This window comes from Dermacentor variabilis, chromosome 10 (assembly GCF_050947875.1).
Source record: "Dermacentor variabilis isolate Ectoservices chromosome 10, ASM5094787v1, whole genome shotgun sequence".
NCBI lineage: Eukaryota > Metazoa > Arthropoda > Arachnida > Ixodida > Ixodidae > Dermacentor > Dermacentor variabilis.
Window position 1 is genome coordinate 85,807,544 of NC_134577.1, and position 20,289 is coordinate 85,827,832.

The window sequence follows — 20,289 nt, forward strand, 5'->3', positions numbered from 1 at the left end:
TGTGTCGTCCTCAATTTAAATAGAACCCTTTTAGTAAGCCTCCAGGTTTCTGCCCCGTAGGTGATTACTGGTAAGACACAGCTATTATATACTTTTCTCTTGAGGGATAATGGCAACCTGCTGTTCATGATTTGGGAATGCATGCCAAACGCACCCCAGCCCATTCTTATTCTTCTGATTATTTCCGTCTTATGATCCGGATCCGCCGTCACTACCTGCCCTAAGTAGATGTATTCCCTTACGACTTCCAGTGCCTTGCTGCCTATTGTAAATTGCTGTTCTCTCCCGAGACTGTTAAGCATTACTTTAGTTTTCTGCAGATGAATTTTTAGACCCACTCTTCTGCTTTGCCTCTCCAGGTCAGTGAGCATGCATTGCAATTGGTCCCCTGAGTTACTAAGCAAGGCAATATCATCAGCGAATCGCAAGTTACTAAGGTATTCTCCATTAACTTTTATCCCCAATTTTTCCCAATCCAGGTCTCTGAATACCTCCTGTAAACACGCTGTGAATAGCATTGGAGATATCGTATCTCCCTGCCTGACGCCTTTCTTTATTGGGATTTTGTTGCTTGCTTTATGGAGGACTACGGTGGCTGTGGAGCCGCTATAGATATCTTCCAGTATATTTACATATGGCTCATCTACACCCTGATTCCGTAATGTCTCCATGACTGCTGAGGTTTCGACTGAATCAAACGCTTTCTCGTAATCAATGAAAGCTATATATAAGGGTTGGTTATATTCTGCACATTTCTCTATCTCTTGATTGATAGTGTGAATATTGTCTATTGTTGAGTAGCCTTTACGGAATCCTGCCTGGTCCTTTGGCTGACAGAAGTCTAAGGTGTTCCTGATTCTATTTGCTATTACCTTAATAAATACTTTGTAGGCAACGGACAGTAAGCTGATCGGTCTATAATTTTTCAAGTCTTTGGCGTCCCCTTTCTTATGGATTAGGATTGTGTTAGCGTTCTTCCAAGATTCCGGTACGCTCGAGGTCATGAGGCATTGCGTATACAGGGTGGCCAGTTTCTCTAGAACAATCTGTCCATCATCCTTCAACGAATCTGCTGTTACCTGATCCTCCCCAGCTGCCTTCCCCCTTTGCATATCTCCTAAGGCTTTCTTTACTTCTTCCGGCGTTACCTTCGGGATTTCGAATTCCCCTTGACTATTTTCTCTTCCATAAAACAATGAAACAGATCACAAATCCAGAAGCTGCCACTGCTGCGGATGCTCTGGCCGTCCGCAGCCCAGTGGCGATGCCATCACGTGGCTGAGCTCGAGGTCGTCGGTTCGATCCCCGTAGCGGCGGCGGCGTTTCGACGGGGACGAAAAAAAATACTAATACACTGTTGCCCTTAGATTTGGTGCACATTAATATAGAACCTCAGGTGGTCAAAAAGAATAAGACGCTCAAAATAATGACGCGCTCTTCGGGCGGTTTCAGTGTGGTTTTCAAGTGATTGCCTGTGTCCGGTGTGAACAAAAACTGTATTGTGCTTTGTGTGGCATTCTTTTGTCATTGACCTTGTACAGCTCCTTGTACAGTGGAAGCCCAGGCGGCGTTCTTTTAACGAGAGTGATGAAAACGCAGGTTGCGCCAGAAACCTTCTTTTTTTTTTAAATTACACACTAGAACACCCAGGGAAAACACGGAGAAGGCGAGATATCGAAATTCAAGACGATGAGCAAAGCGAGAACAAGGTGAAAGCAGGAGCCCACGTTTCGACAGGTGGACTTGTCGAAACGTTGGTCTTGAAAGAGACAAGTCCATTATTTGTCGAAATGTTGGCTCCTGCTTTCACCTTGTTCACATTAGTACGTTACGAGTTAGGAACATTTTGGAGGGAAAGTGAGTATATTTACCCTGGGGCATGCACTGTTTAATCTGCAAGAAGCCAGAGACAGTAGATGTTTTTATTTAACTATAGGGAAGGCGTCTTTTTTCTGAGATATATTACAGAGGACAATAAAGAAAGAATTTCCACTAGATCCGTATGGCTTTCGTTACTTAATCATAGATAATAATACATAGTATAGTAACATACATAGTAGTCAACTACATAGTATGTATGAAAGCCTCTAACCCTACAGCTAGAATCGAACAGGCAGAACTTTCCAAGTTAATCAACAAGCGTAAGACAGCTGACATAAGAAAGTATATTCTGGATATAATTGTACATGCTCTCAGGAATGGAGTAAGCTTAAAAGCAGTGAAGAAGGAACTAGGAATAGGCAAGCATCAGAGATATGCGTTAACAGACAAAGCCGGCAATATCATTACTAATATGAATGAGATAGTTCAAGTGGCTGAGGAGTTCTACAGAGATTTATACAGTACCAGTGGTACCCACAACAATAGTGGAAGGGAGAAAAGTCTAGAGTAATTTGAAATCCCACAAGTAACGGCGGAAAAAGTAAAGAAAGGCTTGGAAGCTATGCAAAGGGGGAAGGAAGCTGGGGAGGATTAGGTAACTGCATATTTGTTGAAGGATGGTGGGCAGATTGTTCTAGAAAAACTGGCCACCTGTATACGCAATGCCTCATGACCTCGTGGGTACCGGAATCTTGGAAGAACGCTAACATAATCTTAATCTATAAGAAAGGGGACGCCAAAGACTTGAACTATTATAGACCGATCAGCTTACTGTGCGTTGCCTACAAAGTATTTACTAAGGTAATCGCAAATAGAATCAGGAACACCTTAGACTTCTGTCAACCAAAGGACCAGATAGGATTCCGTAAAGGCTACTCAAGAGTAGATCATCAGTGATCAGTGATCAATCAGGTGATAGAGAAATGTGCGGAATGTAACCAACCCTTATATATAGCTTTCATTGATTGCGAGAAAGCGTTTGATTCAGTCAAAACCTTAGCAGTCATGGAGGCATTACGGAATCAGGGTGTAGACGAGCCGTATATCAAAATAGTGTAAGATATCTAAAGCAGCTCCACAGCCACCATAGTCCTCCATACAGAAAGAAACAAAATCCCAATAAAGAAAGGCGTCAGCAGCGAGATACAATCTCTGTAATGCTATTCACAGCGTGCTTAAAGGAGGTGTTCAGAGACCTAGATTGGGAAGAATTTGGGATTAGAGTTAATGGAGAATACCTCAGCAACTTGCGATTCGCTGATGATATTCCATTGCTTAGTGACTCAGCGGACCAATTGCAATGCATGCTCACTGATCTGGAGAGGCAAAGCAAAAGGGTGGGTCTAAAAATTATGATCAGCGGAAAACGAAAATAATATTTAACAGTCTCGAAGAGAGCAGCAGTTTAGGATAGGTAGCGAAGCACAGGAAGTGGTAAGGGAATACATCTGCTTAGGTCAGATAGTTACCGCGGATCGGGATCATAAGACTGAAATAATCAGAAGAATAAGAATGGGCTGATTGCATTTGGCAGGCATTCCTATATCATGAACAGCAGGTTGCCATTATCCCTCAAGAGAACAGTGCATAGCAGCTGTGTCTTACCAGTACTCATGTATGGGGCAGAAAACTGGAGGCTTACGAAAAGGGTTCTACTTAAATTGAGGATGACGCAACAAGCTACGGAAAGAAGAATGATGGGTGTAACGTTAAGGGATAAGGGCAAATTGGGTGAGGGAACAAACGCGACTTAATGACATCTTAGTTGAAATCAAGAAAATGAAATGGGGGGGGGGGGGCACAGGCAGGACATGTAATGAGGAGGGAAGATAACCTGCGGTCATTAAAGGGAAACTGAAGATTCTGCAGAATTCAATAAGATGCTCATATACGGATGGGGGGCCTTATAAACCATGCAGGTGAAATTTTTGGGAGGGATTTTTCACTTAGGAGCAACGTAATCGTTGGTTAAAATTGCGCTGTCGCTCCGCCCCCCGTCCAGCGCCGCGCGCTGCTGCTGACGCTGACGATGCGAGTGGAGACCGGAAACCGTGGCGTAGTCACGTCAGCACTGGTGTTCCGCTCCTTCGCCGTCTACACGACCGTGCTTGATCATGCTTGTTTCTGTGTGCGTGCCGTCCTAATCTGCTTCGCTCGACCTTGCATTCCTTTGTTCGTGTGTATGTAGAGTGCTAGTTGACGTGCGCAGCATCAATTGAAGTGGTGAGCTGATCATGGCGGCGTTCTGTGCAGCCTACGGTTGCACAAACACCAGCAACCGCGACGATGTTGCGATGTTACGTTACTTCCCACAAGAGAAGAAGCTTTCCGCTAAGTGGGAGGCTGCTGTGAATCGAAAGAATTTCAAGCGCTCAAGAACAACAGTGCTGTCGTTCTTGAGTGACCTAACCACTTTCGCGACGACGATTACTGCTAGAGTTTATCAATAATGCGTGTATGAGTGAGAGTGCGACATGCTGCTAGCAGGCTTTCTAAAGACAGCGCGGAAAGTCGGGGCAATGAATACATAAAGACGGTACGGGACGGGTGTGGGCGGGCGGATGGTAACTGGTCTTGGAAGACCTTATGAATACACGAACTCGTCCAAACCTGGATTTTGATTTACTGCTAGCTCATTCCTCCCAGCACGCTGAACGGAAGGTGCATGTTTATCTCCCAGCCTTGACCCAGGTTTCGTGGCAAACCGCCGTTAATTTTCTATTCAGACATGTGTTGTGAAACAGCCTACATGCAGCTACCATAACCTAGTGCAAGTGTAAAATTTGCATGTGTTTGAAAGCCAGCGCACACCAGGACAATGTGCTCCGCCTTCTCTCGCGCACAGAGAGAAATAGGCCGTCTCACTTAACCTACGGAATTCGCCGGCTTTAGGGCCCCGGTCACGAGTAGCGAGCGGATGGTGCTTTGATGAAGGTCACCACACGTGATGCAAGAGGCGGAAAACTTTTCCCCCATGTAAACCGTCTGTATAGATTGCCGACGACTTTGGGGCAGCACACAAATACCGACGATCGCATCCCCGCTTAAGTTCCACGAGGAGGCATGTAAGAACATAACTACAGTTGTTTGCCCGGAAACGAACTCACTGGATCGCTGAATGCAGCTTTACAAAAAACATACTCACCAAAGAACATTTCTAACACGAGGAGATGCTAACACTTCGCTTTCGTTCCCGTCGAAACCACTGCTTGCTACCGGCATCTGTTGCTTCTTCGAAAAGCCGGCTCCTCGCAATCGGCTCGTACATGTAGGGAGCAACGCCGAACGCCTCAGAGAAACGCACGCTCTCTCAACTTTCCATTGCCGTTTCAGTAAAGCAACAGCGCCAAATCACTTTGCACCGTGCTTCATCTGTAGCGGAAGCGGTCGGACCGGACGAACACCATTGTTAACGTCACGAGGCGCCCGACCAATCACAGGCGCAAACGAGGCGCGCGAGCTGCCCTGAGTCTGCTGCTACACTTTTTAACGAAATAAAGACTGTTTGCGTGCGCTTTCTTTCGCTCAATTTCGATGCGATATTCAAATTCAGAGGGTTGAAACCATTACGTACAGCTATTCACTCATTTTTTCTGGAAAACCTTTCAGCTTCCCTTTAAGGGTTACGACTGGATTCCAATGGAAGGGAAGCGTAGCAGGGGGCGGCAGAAAGTTAGGTGGGCGGATGAGATTAGGAAGTTTGCAGGGACAACATGGCCACAATTAGTACAAGAGCGGGGTAGTTGGAGAAGTATGGGAGAGGCCTTTGCCCTGCAGTGGGCGTAACGAGGCTGATGATGAGGATGAGATAATGAGGATGGGGTGCCTTTTGATTTCATTACGCTCCTAGGCCTCCACTGTATAAGGCACGCAAGAATGGAAGGATTCCATGTTGATAAAGATGCGCGGCCGGCACGAATGTATTTCCAGGAAAACATGCTCTGGTTTGTCACTATCCATAAAGCGGCAGCGTAACCACCCGACTGGGTCCCGAGAGTATAGAGCCGTTGGTAGCTTTGCGCGAATTTTAATTAGACGGAGGAAGCATGATGCTGCTTGAATACACATTCAGCAAATGCACGTTGGCTGTCGTTATGGTGATTGTTGCCCGTTGTGAAAAGTTGTGTACCAAAGCCAGGCAATAAAAAAAATGATACGAACTAGCTTAGAAGTAAAGCAAATCCTGCCACTCGGCCGAGACCGGAGTTCGAATCCACTACAGTGTTCATCTCTCTCTCTCTCTTTCCCATATAAATTTCTTTCAAAGCACTCTGGGATTCCTGTGATGGGCGGCGGCAGTCATAAAAACGACTTAGAGAGTGACGTCACAGCAGCTGTCGCTGCAGCAAAAAAAAAAAATCTAATTTACGCAATTGAATAGACGATAACTAAAAGATTGCCTTGGGCAAGTTAAACTTCCGGTAGATCGCAACACAACAGACTATATTTATGGAAACCAGAGTCTTTCCTTATCGATGTGGTTCATGAAGTTAACAGGCAAAGCCAACATCGCAGCTGACTAAGGCGGGCGAAACTGCCAAGTCCACTTCAGGCACCCGAGAATAATAGAAACCCTGGTGTACGTTACAACTACAAAGAAAACAACAGCGAGCGAAACCGCAGGTACGACACCTGCTGCGCGTATACAGGACAAAGTTGTCGAATAAACGGTGGAGTCTTCGTCCAGATGGGTGGCATTGTGATGCAGATGGCTTCGAGCCTCGTAAATGTGAGTGCGAAAAGTGGCCACGTACGCGACGCTTTTAATACATTCTAAAATGAACCTAATGCCGAAGCTAACAATTTAAGAAGAAAGAGTTCGCGACAGCACTTACTTCATCCTCTCCATGTGCCAGGTGAATACTTTGGGCACGTCCACGGTCACACCCAATGCGATGATGGGGGACCGTGTCACCGTTGCAGTCGACGCCGCGTACTCGTCGAACTTCTGTCGTTATAGCGAAGCAAAAAGAGGCGGATACTGTTTTTCTAGAAACGTTATTCGCCAAATAGTTAGTTGCAAAAACAGCCGCGTGAGCGACGAAACATCGTTCACTGGGGAATAATATTGAAAAAAGAGAAAAATTATCAGTCCCTATGTCCGGCTATTGTAGGCTCTTACCGTTTCAATAGGTATTCAATTTGGTCGGCATCTGTCTTCGACTTAGCTATCAGTAGTACTTTTAAATGAACCCTTGACAATGTCCTTTCGCGTAAATATTCTTAAGATATTATACTGAGTGTACACTATAGTCCACTCTAAAGGGGTCACCGAAACCGTTCAGCCACCGATTGCAGCTAAGTTATGCGATGAAAGGATCTACAATATTTTTATGTGTCTGTCTGCCTAATGTATCATATCAGCCTCCCATCGTGACATAGTTAAAAGAAATCTTCAGCACACATTGCATTTATTCTATTCATGTTAAGAAAATGTCTGTGTTCTACACACTAGTATCAATGTTTCTGCGAATTGTAGCAAACATTTCGTTGGAGGAGTCCGGGATGATGGCATACGGAATAATAACTGACAATATTTTATTATAATGACGATGAACATTACTGCATAACCTTCTAGATCAACACACCGGCAAGAAATTCCTCTTTAGATTTTACTAAATGGCCATCGGAGGTCCATTCTTGATTCGAGTTCGAAACAATCGCGATATGGCATTACTTTATCGATATCGAGATGAGTGCGCGGTCTAACAACTCGTAGTCAAAAACAATCACTGAGAAACATCTCTGCATGGCCTCCAACATCTGAGAGGCTATGATTAATTTGCTTAATACTAATATTACTATGGTTACCATGGTTAATTTTTGGAGGCTACGGTTACCACAACGAAATTACTAGTGCGATCACGTGACGGCGCTAGCATACGCCCTCGGGAATGTCACTGTCGATCGAGCTGCGCATTTAAACGAAAGTATGAAATCGCCAATATTTGAAACTTAGGGTAACGAATCAAATTTTGCCCAATGCGATTGGGTCTTCGAAATCGAATAGTCACTATTTGTACGCAATAGTCATTTCCCAAAACGCTTTAGAATATTACATATAGTGAAGTGTGCCCAAATAAACATAAAATTGGAGCGAAAGTTAGTGAAATTATCATCTTGACTGTCGTAGCAGAAATAAGACCTTGTGTGTTATGCACAGCATCACGCTACACTTCGCTCAAAGAGCCAGCCGTTCACGGTAAATCCGCGATCATTTGCATTCCCACCGCAGGGTCCCGAATTCTCGAAACAGCCAGCGTATTTGTTCTCAATGCTCCATTTGTCTTTTCATTTGAATACAGCTTCATAATGTGCAATGTAATGAGAAGCTTGACAATTTCCTGAATTTGTCACGACATGAAGACCACTTCATATATAATGGAAAAAGCGGCTGCTCATTATTCGTGCGTTGTTCAAAAAAAGACAAATACTGGATATTCGAATAAATCCGCAACGAGGCACAATTCGGTTCGTATTCAATCCGTTCTCTTTTTTTTTCGAAATCCCTAGTCGCGCAGCCCTGTAGAATTAAGCGCTAGAGAAGTCCTTTGGATCTTGTTCGCTGTTTAGGCGGCGCAGCGCTCTTTTTACCAGCAATATCCGCAGAGCCTGCTCGAACGTTGCATTGTCCGTGGTGTCGTTGAGCATGTTCAGAATGCCCAGGTGCGGCACGCCCTGCTTCCCGACCTCTACGACCTTGGCTTCGAACGCTGGCGTGTCGTAGTCGCTTTTAAAAAAGCTGTTCCTGGATGCCATGAAAAACACACAAAAAATAATAGAAACCAAGGTCCTCAACTAAATATGCGGTCCTTCAATTAATTTTTTCCCTAGCTTCCCACGATTTCTCTTCAGTCGGTCGGTCACTAGTACCTCGCTAAATAGTACACAAGAAACTGACTTACTCATTCCGGAATTTACCAACAAAACAGCGTAAAAGTGGGCCCCCTTGTGTTCTGCGTAATGAGACATTCTATGCCGTCACAACACATGTACATTTAACATACATTTATATTAATCTCTACAAAACATAAATCTCCTAATCTAGAGACCGCATGATGCTAAACGGCTTCTTTGATTTTCTTAAATTTCTTACATCTGTGCTACCTCGTTCTCGATGTATTGTGTGTGCGCCACTAGGTTATGCACAAATTTCTGGCCAATCCTCCATAATCGCTATGTGCCACTATGACGTCACGCAAGAAATTTAAGATCCTGAATGTATTTATATACCGGATGTGTCTACGAAGGCTTTAAGGTAAAATTTAAGAACAGCCGTTCTGAAATAAATGAACTGTGCCTTGGAAGACGTTTATTTTTACCGTCAACTGCGTCGATCGCGGGGCGACGGGTAATACACGATCATTTAGTGACTCATCACTCAGTAATTAACAAGAACACATTAATTAGCTTGTATTTCCTTAGTTTCAGCGGGATTATTTTAATCGGAAAATTCAACTGAAATATCCGTACAAGCCGTATCAACTTCCGGATCTAGAAAAAACGCGATTACCCATGGCACTGTGGCACGCCCAATCCCGGCTATCAGAGAGCGCGAAACCGAAACTATAGGAGTCTACAGCGAGTGCAAGGCCACGCCCCTCGAGGCAACATTCTGCTTACGTCACCCAGCAGCAATACCAGTACGTATTACCTATGCCAATATGCAATATTGTTATACCTTATGCAAACAGGACGGCACAACCAGGAGACAAGGCAGTGAAGTTAACACGTTTAAAGAACCTTGAAACAATTGGATTTCTTGCACGTGTCATAGAAACCCAACAGCACCGAAATCTTTCTGCGATGATTTGCATGATGTTCTAAGGAACCCAATTGTTCGGTATTCTACGTCACCTTAGTTTATTTTGGGGGACAATAATTTTCCTAATGTTTTGTGGACAATCGATTTTTGTTATTCTGCCCCGGCAAGAAGCTCATGCGAGGATTCGGAATTTCTTGGTCTATTTTCGCACTTTAAACCTGTCCAATCAAGTGCATAAGCTAAGCCATACAACTTCCACTTCTTCTGACATCCTTGACCTGAATGTCACCAATGTTTGTGCCCGACTTCGTTTCGAAACTGATTTATGTCGAGGGTTTCAGTGACCCCTTCATTATTAATTTCCCGTGGAAAACGCACGTATCTTCCAAGAGAAGATTTGACGTTGCCGTTGACTAAAACCACGCTGACATACCCTCAGTTACTGGTGAATTGGAAATGTTCGTCGGCCACCAGATTACTAAATTTGATGAACGCTCTGTCGAAGGAAACTGGAAGCTCTACAAAAAAAAACTTTCTCTATTGAATTACCGATATACACCTCGAAAGCAGACTCCCTATAACTCACGCTCGTCATGGTTGGATAATTCCCTTACGTGACTAGGCAACAAAAAGAAACGTATTTTCCGTCATGACAAACAAACCAATCTTGCTGATCGCTGCAATGCTTACCATCGTTTGAAAGCCCAGTACATTTACGTCAAAAGCCATGCTGAAAAAAAACTCATAATAATGTTACACTGCCATCCCTTTTGCTAATTATACCACACAAATTTCGGACCGTTGTTATTGACAAGAAAGCCAACACTATTCGATTAGTTCGCTTTGATGGCAGCAATTATGAAGAAAACCTGTGTTGCGCTGTGTTAAACAAGTGTCTACCTCATTTTTTTCTTTTTATATTTCCTCTGATTTATCGAACATCCCTCATTCTTTGTTTCGTACTATGGATTTCATATGAGTCGGCTGGGTTCGTATCAACCGTTTTATTGATAATCAAAAGATTTCGTCTTCTGGAGGTCCTGATTTTATTATTTCAAAAGTGCTAAAATTCACCATGCTATTTTCATCTGGTATTCTATTTAAACTGTTTACTATGTAATTACAGTGCTCATCGATTACTACAGACGGGAAAACCGCAAAGGTGGTTCCACTCCACCAATTATGTAATGCGCATTGTCGCAAGAACTACAGCACCATCTCATCAACTAGCATTCCATACAAACTATTAAAACAAGTAATATATTCTCACCTCTTCGATTTTCCGGAAAGTAACTCGCTCTTTCTCACATGTGAGCACTGTTCTAGAAAAGCGTCTTCATGGGGTACTCAACATTTTTTCACCTTAGACCAAGGATTTGATATTGACTGTATTCTTTTTTTTAAATTTTGCAAAAATTTCGACTCCGCATATCATGACCTACTATTCATATGCTTAATCAGCTTATTATTGGTCCGTATGTGTTGTCTTGCATTAAGGAGTTTCTCTCCAATCGAACTCATCATGATCTGTCATGGAATATGCGTGTTGGTTGTAGTACTGCTAATGCCAATCATAAGTTCGGATATCTTCCTCGTAAGTTTTCTGCTCTTTTTACTTCTGTAAAATTGACACTTTAGAAAACCCTAGTTGGCTCAAAACCAGAACACGCATCTGCCATTACGGATAACAATCAGTCACTAATCCTTACCCTTGAAGCGATTCAAAATCGAGCAGCACGCTTTATTTTATAAAACTATTCGGGCCTCTCCAGTCTAACACGCATGAAAAAAACCCTGGATTTCCAAAATCTTTCATTAGGACGAAAATTTGCTCGCCTTTTTCATATTTTTTTTGCTTTGTTACCAATTCCTTCCGTAATGCGTTCGGGCCATGAATGGATGCATATTAAATAAATAAATAAATAAATAAATAAATAAATCGCTTTAAAGTCCCAAATGAAAAGAAGCTGTCTGAAGTCTATGACGTCGCACTGACTTGCCATACTTGAGGCTTCAGCGGAAACTAAAAAAAAAAGATGAATATTCGAACTTCATTTTATCTTCTAATCTTCAACCAATAACCACGAAATTAACGCAAACTGAGCCCTTCAAGAATACTGTATCAGCCCACACGGATATAGTGTTTATCTTTATAGCGTGCCTCTGTGAAATGTCACGAATCTTTCTTCGCCTGCATGTTTCGCTCACTCGGAGTCGAAGGACAGGCCGAATTCCGTTGCGTTGTGCCGAGCGGAAATTTTCACGAAGTGGCTCACGTCGGCACTCAGTGGCTCCGTCAAAATATTCGCGTTTTCCTTGTACAGCGAGTCGTAGAAGATGAAATCGCACACTCCGTCGCTGGGAAGCGCCGTCGACTGCCGGTAGAGGCTGCTGACCGTGCAGAGAAGCGGGAACGCCAGCTTCGGATTCGGGGCTGAAAGTTGGACAACCGATAGTGTGAGAGGGAGCATGCAAGTTTGTCTCGCGCGGCTGCTCAAATAAGGAAATCTTAAAGCGAATAGTGCTCTTGGCCTCTGTCGCCTGTTTTCGTGGTCGGTCCTGTTCGTTCGTTCGTTAAAACAAATTACGTTGACAATTATCGTCGATGGTTTCTGTACCAGATTTTTAATCTAAAAGCATACGTATGTTTGTAAAAAACACTGACTTCGAATAAGGAATCCAACATGCAATGTCCTCCACAGTTTTAAGTAATATAAGATTGTAAAAATGAAAAACGGGGGGGGGGGATACTCAAATAATAATATATGAAAAATGTTCGATTCGATCAATGTGTCGAGTAAGTTTCCTCTTCTGAAGGTAAAACGAGTGCTGGAATGGAAGTGCATTGTAGAATATATTCTAACCCTTTAGAAAATTCCCGACGCATACTGGATGTCCCTTCTACTGAACAATTTGCATATGACCAAAAGGGAAGAAGAAAATGCTACAGCTGCTGGTTGGTGTACAGCGGGCACTTTAAGTAAACGGTGCACCACATGACAGTTTATCATGGTAAGCGGACTCCAATAATCGCAATAACGCGTATCCTCGACAGCAATCAAATGTTAAAAAAAATTGGCTGTCGCATATATTCGGGCATGGGGCACAGTGCATATGAAAAAGATAAAAACGTATGTTTGACAGCGCATGCGAGTTTTGGCGAAGACCCTTACCTGGCGGAAGACCCTGCGCAAGACCCTTAATTATTACTTTTGGTTTTCGAAAAGAAATCTTCCAGTTGATAATCAGATATTTGTGGGGTGCTTCTGTCACAGAAGTTTTCTGGTATTGTTTATGCTATTTATCATTACAAGTCCTGTTGAAGCTTTATAGCGTTGCAGAATTCCGTAAATACCTCATAGATTGATTACTTAGTACATCGTTACTTACCCCTTGTCGTTCTGACCGTAGGTACGGTTGTTCCTGTCGGCGTGGGTGTTCGGGTAGTTGTTGTTGTCGTAGTGGTTGTTGTGGTTGTTGTGGTGGTTGTTGTAGTAGTGGTTGTAGTAGTTGTGGTGGTTGTGGTGGTTGTTGTTGTGGTGGTTGTTGTGGTGGTGGTTGTAGTAGTTGTGGTGGTGGTTGTTGTGGTAGTGGTTGTTGTGGAGGTTGTTGTGGTGGTTGTTGTGGTGGTGGTTGTTGTGGAGGTTGTTGTGGTGGTTGTAGTAGTAGTGGTTGTAGTAGTTGTGGTTGTTGTGGTAGTGGTTGTTGTGGAGGTGGTTGTTGTGGTGGTTGTTGTGGTGGTGGTAGTTGTAGTAGTTGTAGTGGTTGTTGTCGTGGTAGTGGTTGTTGTGGAGGTTGTTGTGGTGGTTGTTGTGGTGGTGGTTGTAGTAGTTGTGGTAGTGGTTGTTGTGGTAGTGGTTGTTGTGGTAGTGGTTGTTGTGGTGGTTGTTGTGGTGGTGGTAGTTGTGGTAGTTGTAGTGGTTGTTGTCGTGGTGGTTGTTGTGGGGGTTGTGGTGCTCGTCGCCGTGCTTGTAGTGGTTGTGGCGGCGGCTGTTGTGTTAGTAGCCGCCGTTGGCTTCCTTGTGGCTTCCGTCGTCCCTACGTGCACCAATCAGCCTTTTGAAAAGTTGAACTAGCAAGCAATAATTAACTACTGCTTTATAACTGACTTTTCTTCCGCTGTAACTACCGAGTGTTTCTTCATTTAACCCAACCAACCCCCATCCTTTTTTTATTTGACGCCAGAACGATGTGCTACGAAGCATCGATCAACGAATATCCCACAGCACAGCTAGGTAAGAGGAAGGGAATCTGAGGAGCTCGAATATTTTTAGTGACAACCATGCGAAGAGAACAGAAATTGAAGCCAGAAAAATCATAGGCCAAGTTAACGGCAATTTTCTTTATTGAAATACAGCAATAATCAGGTAAAGGGCAAATGAAAGCGGGCAAAAGGATAACCTTCCGCAGGTTGGCACCCAACCCACAACAAAAAAGACAAACAAAAAAGACACCAGGTTTCCTGACTCCCCTTTTTCTTTCTTCATTCTGGTCGCCCAGCGAGGACCTCGATTTCGGCAATTTTGGAGCCATGAGGTAGCATACGAGGACTGATTGGCCACTTTCCAGCTTGAGAGATAGCATACGTGGCACTTTCTGTTTAAAGGGGCGTTCCCCGTCCGCCGCCTTGGCCGCGAGAGGTGCTGGATAACACTTGTGGGCTAATCTTGTACAAAAACACCCAGAGGATGGCCGCCGCGGTAGCCTCATTGGTAAAGCACCGCAACCGTAGCGGAGACCACGTGGGCTCGGTCCCCGCCTGCGGCAAGTTATCTTTTCGTCCTTTTTCATTTTTCCCTTTACTTGATTGTTTCTACATTTCTGTGCCTACATTTTCCGTCACTTCGTATGGTTGTGGACACGTAGAAAGCTGCTTTTCGTAGTCTAGTGTTCTGTTGCGCCTTTTTATCTTTCCCGTCTGAGATGAACATCAACCTACTAGGCAGTCCCGCACGTCTGCGGCCCTGTGCTAAGCAAATTGACACACATGGTCACAGAAACACAAGCAAAACTATACTTTTCTTTTCTAACAGCGAAGCTGTTAGCCTTTACCTGGTCGGGAATATTAGTGCCCGCGTGCGCAGTGCTCCCATAAAAACAAACGGCAGCTGGATGCTCTGTGTTTCAGTTTCCACGTAACAAAATTATGTTTTCTCGTGTATTGGAATTAGAACCCAATGTTATGTCTGCTGATTGCGTGAAAGTCGTACTTTACATATTTTCTGACTCAATTTACCTTGAGAGATTCAATTAATTCAATAAAGCAACTGCGCTAGGCGGAGTACCCTACACGTATGGGGATGAATGCTGTGCTTACGGTATCGCCACCTAGCGACCGCGGCCAATAAGAGAGACTTCAAACGGCAGCTGGAAATAAAAGGGGCTTTTGTTTGAGTTTCCGCCTAACAGAAGTATGTTTTCTCGTATATTTGTAGTATAATCCGGAGCTATCATGTGTGCAGCATGTGTGTAAGTCGTACGTGACGCATTTCTCTGGCGCGTTTTACTTTTAAAGGATCATTTAGTTCAACAACGCACTTGCGCTTGGCGTAAGGCCAAGAAGTATGGGGATGCATGGTGCACTTCCGCAGACATGCGTGCGTGCGCACGTGACGTACGTCGCTTGTGTGACGTCATCTGTGATGTCGGTTTGCGCTTGCCTTAGGTCGGCAACAGCTTTGCTCTTGGGAAGCTGTTGAAATGCACACTATGGGACGCGTGCATTTCACTTTCTGCATGGGAAGCGTTTAGAAAGATATAAAAGTGCCGATGAAGAATTTTTCTTTCAAGCTACATATTTCAGAGCATCAGTGTTTAGTGACTAACCCTGGTATTCAGGTAGGAGATCCTGATGTAACGATTCCTCTTCGCAAGTCCTTAAGACTGGATTGACACAGCGGGAGGGGTCGCTTAATCAGTGGGCACACGATTGCGATGGACATACGAGAAGCTACAACTCATGATGCATCTCATTCATCCGTGGCTTCCTTGCGTATGGGGGGGGGGGTTATGATTCGGCTGCCCTGGGCCAGGTGATGCTAGTCTGAAGACTGAACCGGCTATCCGCTCCATCGAGTGTACGATAATCGAGCATTATCAGCGAAAGCAGCAGCGCGTAGTTATCAACGCAACATGATACGCACTTGTGATGCTGAATATGATCAGTGCCAGGAAGCAGAGTAACAGTATCAGCAGCAAGCACAGGAAGCACACCAAGCTAGCCCGGTTTGAGGACTCTTGGTCGCTAAGAGAAAAACGCGAGAGAAAGAACAAAAACATTTTAAGAAATGCGGGCAGAACTGATCGCATATCGACGAAATTTCGACGTTAACTCAACTACCATTCAAGCAGCGTAGCGGTGGGCCGCTACGCTGCCGGAATGCTTCGTGTGAGGCGTGTAAACTGCAGCCAGGCTGCTCTCTGGAGCTTCCCGCTAGACTCGCCGCGCCACCTGGTGCCGCCGCCACGAAGCGCGCCCGTGGTGGCGCATGTGTAATTATGCATTCAGACAAGGTTGCCTGAATTTATATAAGACGCGCGTATGATTCCGTTCGGCATGAGAGAAATGTTAGAATATTTTTTCTACCATTGACAAGCGACACATACCTCAATGGCACATGCCCAGTTACGTAAGTGGGGCGGAAGGTTAATGCTTTCGATCCCGGTTCCCTCACAACATCAGCCCGCGTTCTACCCACCGATGAAACAACAGACTACCCAGTGGCCCAACTTCGGGGCAATGTGGTTACTTAATATTCATTAGTTAGTTAGAAATTATATAGGCCCTACATATAGCATCTCTAATAGCAATCTCCAAACAATGCTTTATTGCGTCTGCTCCGTCACATGCCTTTAAATTTGATAACCTCGTCGTAAAGGAAAGCTACGAACCCATGTGTACCTTTTTCTTTCGTACCCTGTATGTCTCTTGTTGCGCTTTTCATTCAAGTCAAGTATGCACCAGCTAAGTCCTCTGAAAGTCATTTCAAGGAAGCTATAACCCGTGGCAACCTTCGATATCCCTGTTCTAGTGGACGAAAAATCACTAATGGTCTCAGTTATACAACCTTTAAATGAGTTACAATGAATTTTGTTGAATTTAGGAGAGAAAGCTTAATTCCAGTGAATGTAAAAAGCAGGAATGTCATTTATGTCCACAGGTTATTTTTACAAGAACTGCCAAAAATTCGTAAGCTTAAAAAATCTTGGAGCACGAAGTTTAGTAATCAGTATTTCTACAACCAAGACAGATACCGCACTTCTACTAATCCCATATGTTAGCCATGTAAAGTAATGAGAAATTATTGTATCGTTTTTCCGCTTAGGTGAAATTGTACACTGCTTACGAGGGTTTTTGCATAAATCTTACAAGTTAGTGCTGCGTATGATTGCGATGTGTAATACATGAATTTTGGTCAATTTACATGTCTTAATAGGCTGAGTTTACATCACTGGGATATGTTTGTTTACTGTTTAGCTAGTGGAGCTGAAAAACTTGGTACTTGAGTTGCCTTCTTTTCGTTTCTCTTTTTTCTTTATTGTTGCAATTTTGCAAATGGTATAAAAATGTACGGCCTAATGAAAAAAAACAGGTTCGGGCAGAATCCATCTTAGGATCACTGCCAACATTATTGTGATTGCCCTTGAAGTAATGCAGCGACACACCGTACTGCCACCGCCAAAACGCGTCATGTACGAGGCGTCCGCGGGAGCCGAGGTCCTCTTCTCGCGCTTCCCTCTGCACGCGCAGCGCCATCTGGCGACACCGCGCGTGATGAGTGTGTGAATATACTCAAGTGATAGCGCGCAACAAGAAACGACGCGGACGTAAGAGAGGACGATACACCAAGTGTTACGTCCGTGTCGTTTTTTGTTGCGCAATATCATTTGAGTAATGGATTACCAACTTGCGCGGAACGCTGCTCTCTGAATATACATTATGCCAGTTCGATTCGACCCAGCACTCCCCCAAAATGTCACTATAATTTTGTTTATTTATTTTTGTCGTTGCACGAAGAGCGGCACATATTCAGGCTTTCAAAATAAAGCACTGGGACATACCAAGTAGCCCGTGCCCTGTGACCGAAGATGGCATGAACGAGGTCAGAGCCGCATAGACGGACATACCGCAGAGACACACCACAAGTTCCCGAAGAATTCTATTCGAGTTAAAAATTCCACTTCATAAAGTCGCCGTATCGCAACGCTTCATGCATTCCACCAGACCTCATCGAATTTGGTACAACGGATGCGGAAAACAAATATCCGTTCCCGTGTATTCATATAGGACCTCCAGACAAAAGTGGTAAAGAGACGGAAGCAGAGACGACGTAACCAGCGCTGTGTACGCGTCGCCGATGAAACCATCCGCCCCATTTCAGCACACCTCCTGCAAGATTGTGTCTGCAACAAGCGTAGCGTTAGAGCATGCAGCCTGTACAGTTTGGGGTGAGGGGGCGGAAAGAGACGACGTTCCAAGTGAAAGTGTTTTGTTATTTCATTATAGGTTACTGGGGCGTCCCTGTTCGCCTCCAACTCATCGAGACGTGGTTGCCCTTGCCCAGGGATGACGGCGCGGTTGGTAAGCGCGCGCGCAGCGTCGTGGGCGGTCTCGGTGAGGCTGGGCGGGGCGCCGGGGATCCGACACAGGTGGGCAGCGAACCAGATGACGGTGTGTGTTTGAGGGTGCTCGGATCAGCGCCGCGGAGGACGCGTAACACCTGGTCGGAGACGACTCCTCTCTCGAACGCTTTGATGGCTGGTGTCGAGTCGCTGAATATTGTTTTTCGCTTATCGTCGAGCATTGCCTGGGCTATGGCCAGTTGCTCCGCCACCTTGGGGTCACGTGTGCGTACAGTGGTGGCGTTTAAAGTCCGTTGCGAGGACGAGACCGCTACCGCGGCGAAGGCTCGGTTGCATCTGTAGGCGCCGGCATCCACGAAAGCGACGTCGCCCGCTTTCTTGTTTATGCGTTTGAGGAACGCGGTGGCCCGGGCTAGGCGCCTGCCTCGATTTTGTTCCGGATGTACGTTTCGCGGAATGGGTGCGATCGTGGTCAGGTCGCGGAGCTCACGGGAAACGGGCATAAACTCTGGTGGATCCTGAGTCTTCGGTGGGAAGTAGCCGAGCTCGCGCAAGATGTGATGGCCGGTCTTGGTCATCGTCAGTCGTATCATCTGCGCTCTCTCCTGAGCCTCAGCGATCTCTTCGAGCGTATTGCGCACCCCAACCTCGACGAGTCAATACGTCGGCGCGGTGATCGGGAGCCCAAGGGCCCGCTTCACTACCTCTCGGATGAGTGTATAGAGCTTGTCACGCTCCGATTGTTTCCACTTGTGCATTGCTGCGACGTATGTAAAGTGGCATAGGACAAAAGCGTGTAAGAGACACAGCAGATTGTCTTCTTTGAGGCCGTGGTGATGGTTGGCCACTCTGCATATGAGTCGCGTTGTCCGTCTTTGTCGTCAGCTTGGGGACCGTTTGGATGTTTGATCCGCCTTCCTCGATAATCATCCGCAGTACTCGGATGGAGTCGGCCGTGGGGATTGGGCGACCGTCTTGGGTGCGGACGGTGATGTTGCGTTCGGTCGGTGGTTTCCATCCCTTAGGCTTCTTGCCTTGTTATTTTGGGCAGTACAACACCATCCCCGATTTGGCCGAGGAGCACTTGAGGCCCGTGTTGTCGAGGTAGGGCTCGGTGGTTTCGACTGCCTCCTGCAGAGCGGATTCGATAAATGCGTCCGACCCCGCGTAGCACCAGATGTTTATGTCGTCCGCGTATAACGTATGGTTGAGGCCTTGTATCTTCGAGAGGCGTTCGGAGAGCCCAATCATCAATAGGCTGAACAGCGTCGGCGAGAGGATGGAGCCCTGGGGGGTGCCGCGATTTCCGAGCTCGACTTCTTTCGACGTGAGGTCTCCGGCACGGAGCACAGCCTTGAGACGCGTTAGGAAGGAACGAACGAACTCGTAGAACCGGCGCCCGAGCCCTAGGTCCGCGATCGCCTTAAGTATTGCCGAGTGCTCGATGTTGTCGAAGGCCTTCTCCAGGTCGAGGCCAAGTATGGCGCGGGTGCCCCAAGTGACCCCGGCTTCTATGATCTGGCGTTTCAGGAGAAGTATCGTATCCTGCGTAGAGAGCCCGGGTTGGAAGCCGATCATGTTGTGTGTGAAGCAGTCCTGGTCTTCGAGATAGCGGCCGACTCTATTGAGTACGACATGCTCGGCCACCTTACCCACGCCCGATGTGAGCGAGATGGGGCGAAGGTTATCGACGCCAGGTGCCTTGCCCGGTTTCGGAATGAGGATCGTGTGGGCGAGTTTCCAGGCGTCAGGTAGCTCGCCCCTCCCCCACACGTCATTGATGGCGCCCGTGAGGTACACGTGAGGTCGTCTAAGTTTCGCAGGAGCTTGTTGCTTATGCCATCGGGGCCTGGGGTGGAACGGCCGTTTAGTTCGTGGAGAGCCCGGCGTACTTCTTCGACAGAAAATTTGGCGTCGAGGAGGCTCTTGTCGGTACCTGTATAACCGGCATGTAGGTTCGGCGGGCCTGTGGGTATCGGCGGTAGGTACTTATACACAAGGGTCTTGACGACGTCATCCGGCGAAGCGGTGCCTTTGGCCTGGTGAAGGACTTATGTGAG

The 20,289-nt window shown here is 45.8% G+C and overlaps 2 protein-coding genes across 2 annotated transcripts in view; both read right to left on the bottom strand.

The window, feature by feature from the left end:
* Nucleotides 1-8,843, bottom strand: part of LOC142559318 (uncharacterized) — a 51,876-nt gene extending 43,033 nt beyond the window's left edge. Inside the window, exons 1-2 of the mRNA XM_075670932.1 lie at nucleotides 8,476-8,843; nucleotides 6,717-6,829 (exon numbers count right to left, since the gene is read on the bottom strand). Of these exons, the coding sequence (XP_075527047.1) occupies nucleotides 6,717-6,829; nucleotides 8,476-8,640 (278 nt within the window). The 5' untranslated portion in view covers nucleotides 8,641-8,843. The remainder of the gene's footprint in view (nucleotides 1-6,716; nucleotides 6,830-8,475) is intronic.
* Nucleotides 8,844-11,716: 2,873 nt separating this feature from the next.
* Nucleotides 11,717-18,807, bottom strand: LOC142559319 (uncharacterized). Its single transcript, XM_075670934.1, has 4 exons — nucleotides 18,454-18,807; nucleotides 14,699-14,763; nucleotides 13,037-13,636; nucleotides 11,717-12,080 (listed from the first exon to the last, which is right to left on the bottom strand). Exons 1-4 carry the CDS (start codon nucleotides 18,805-18,807, stop codon nucleotides 11,717-11,719), a joined length of 1,383 nt encoding a protein of 460 aa, XP_075527049.1.
* Between the last annotated feature and the right edge of the window lie 1,482 nt (nucleotides 18,808-20,289).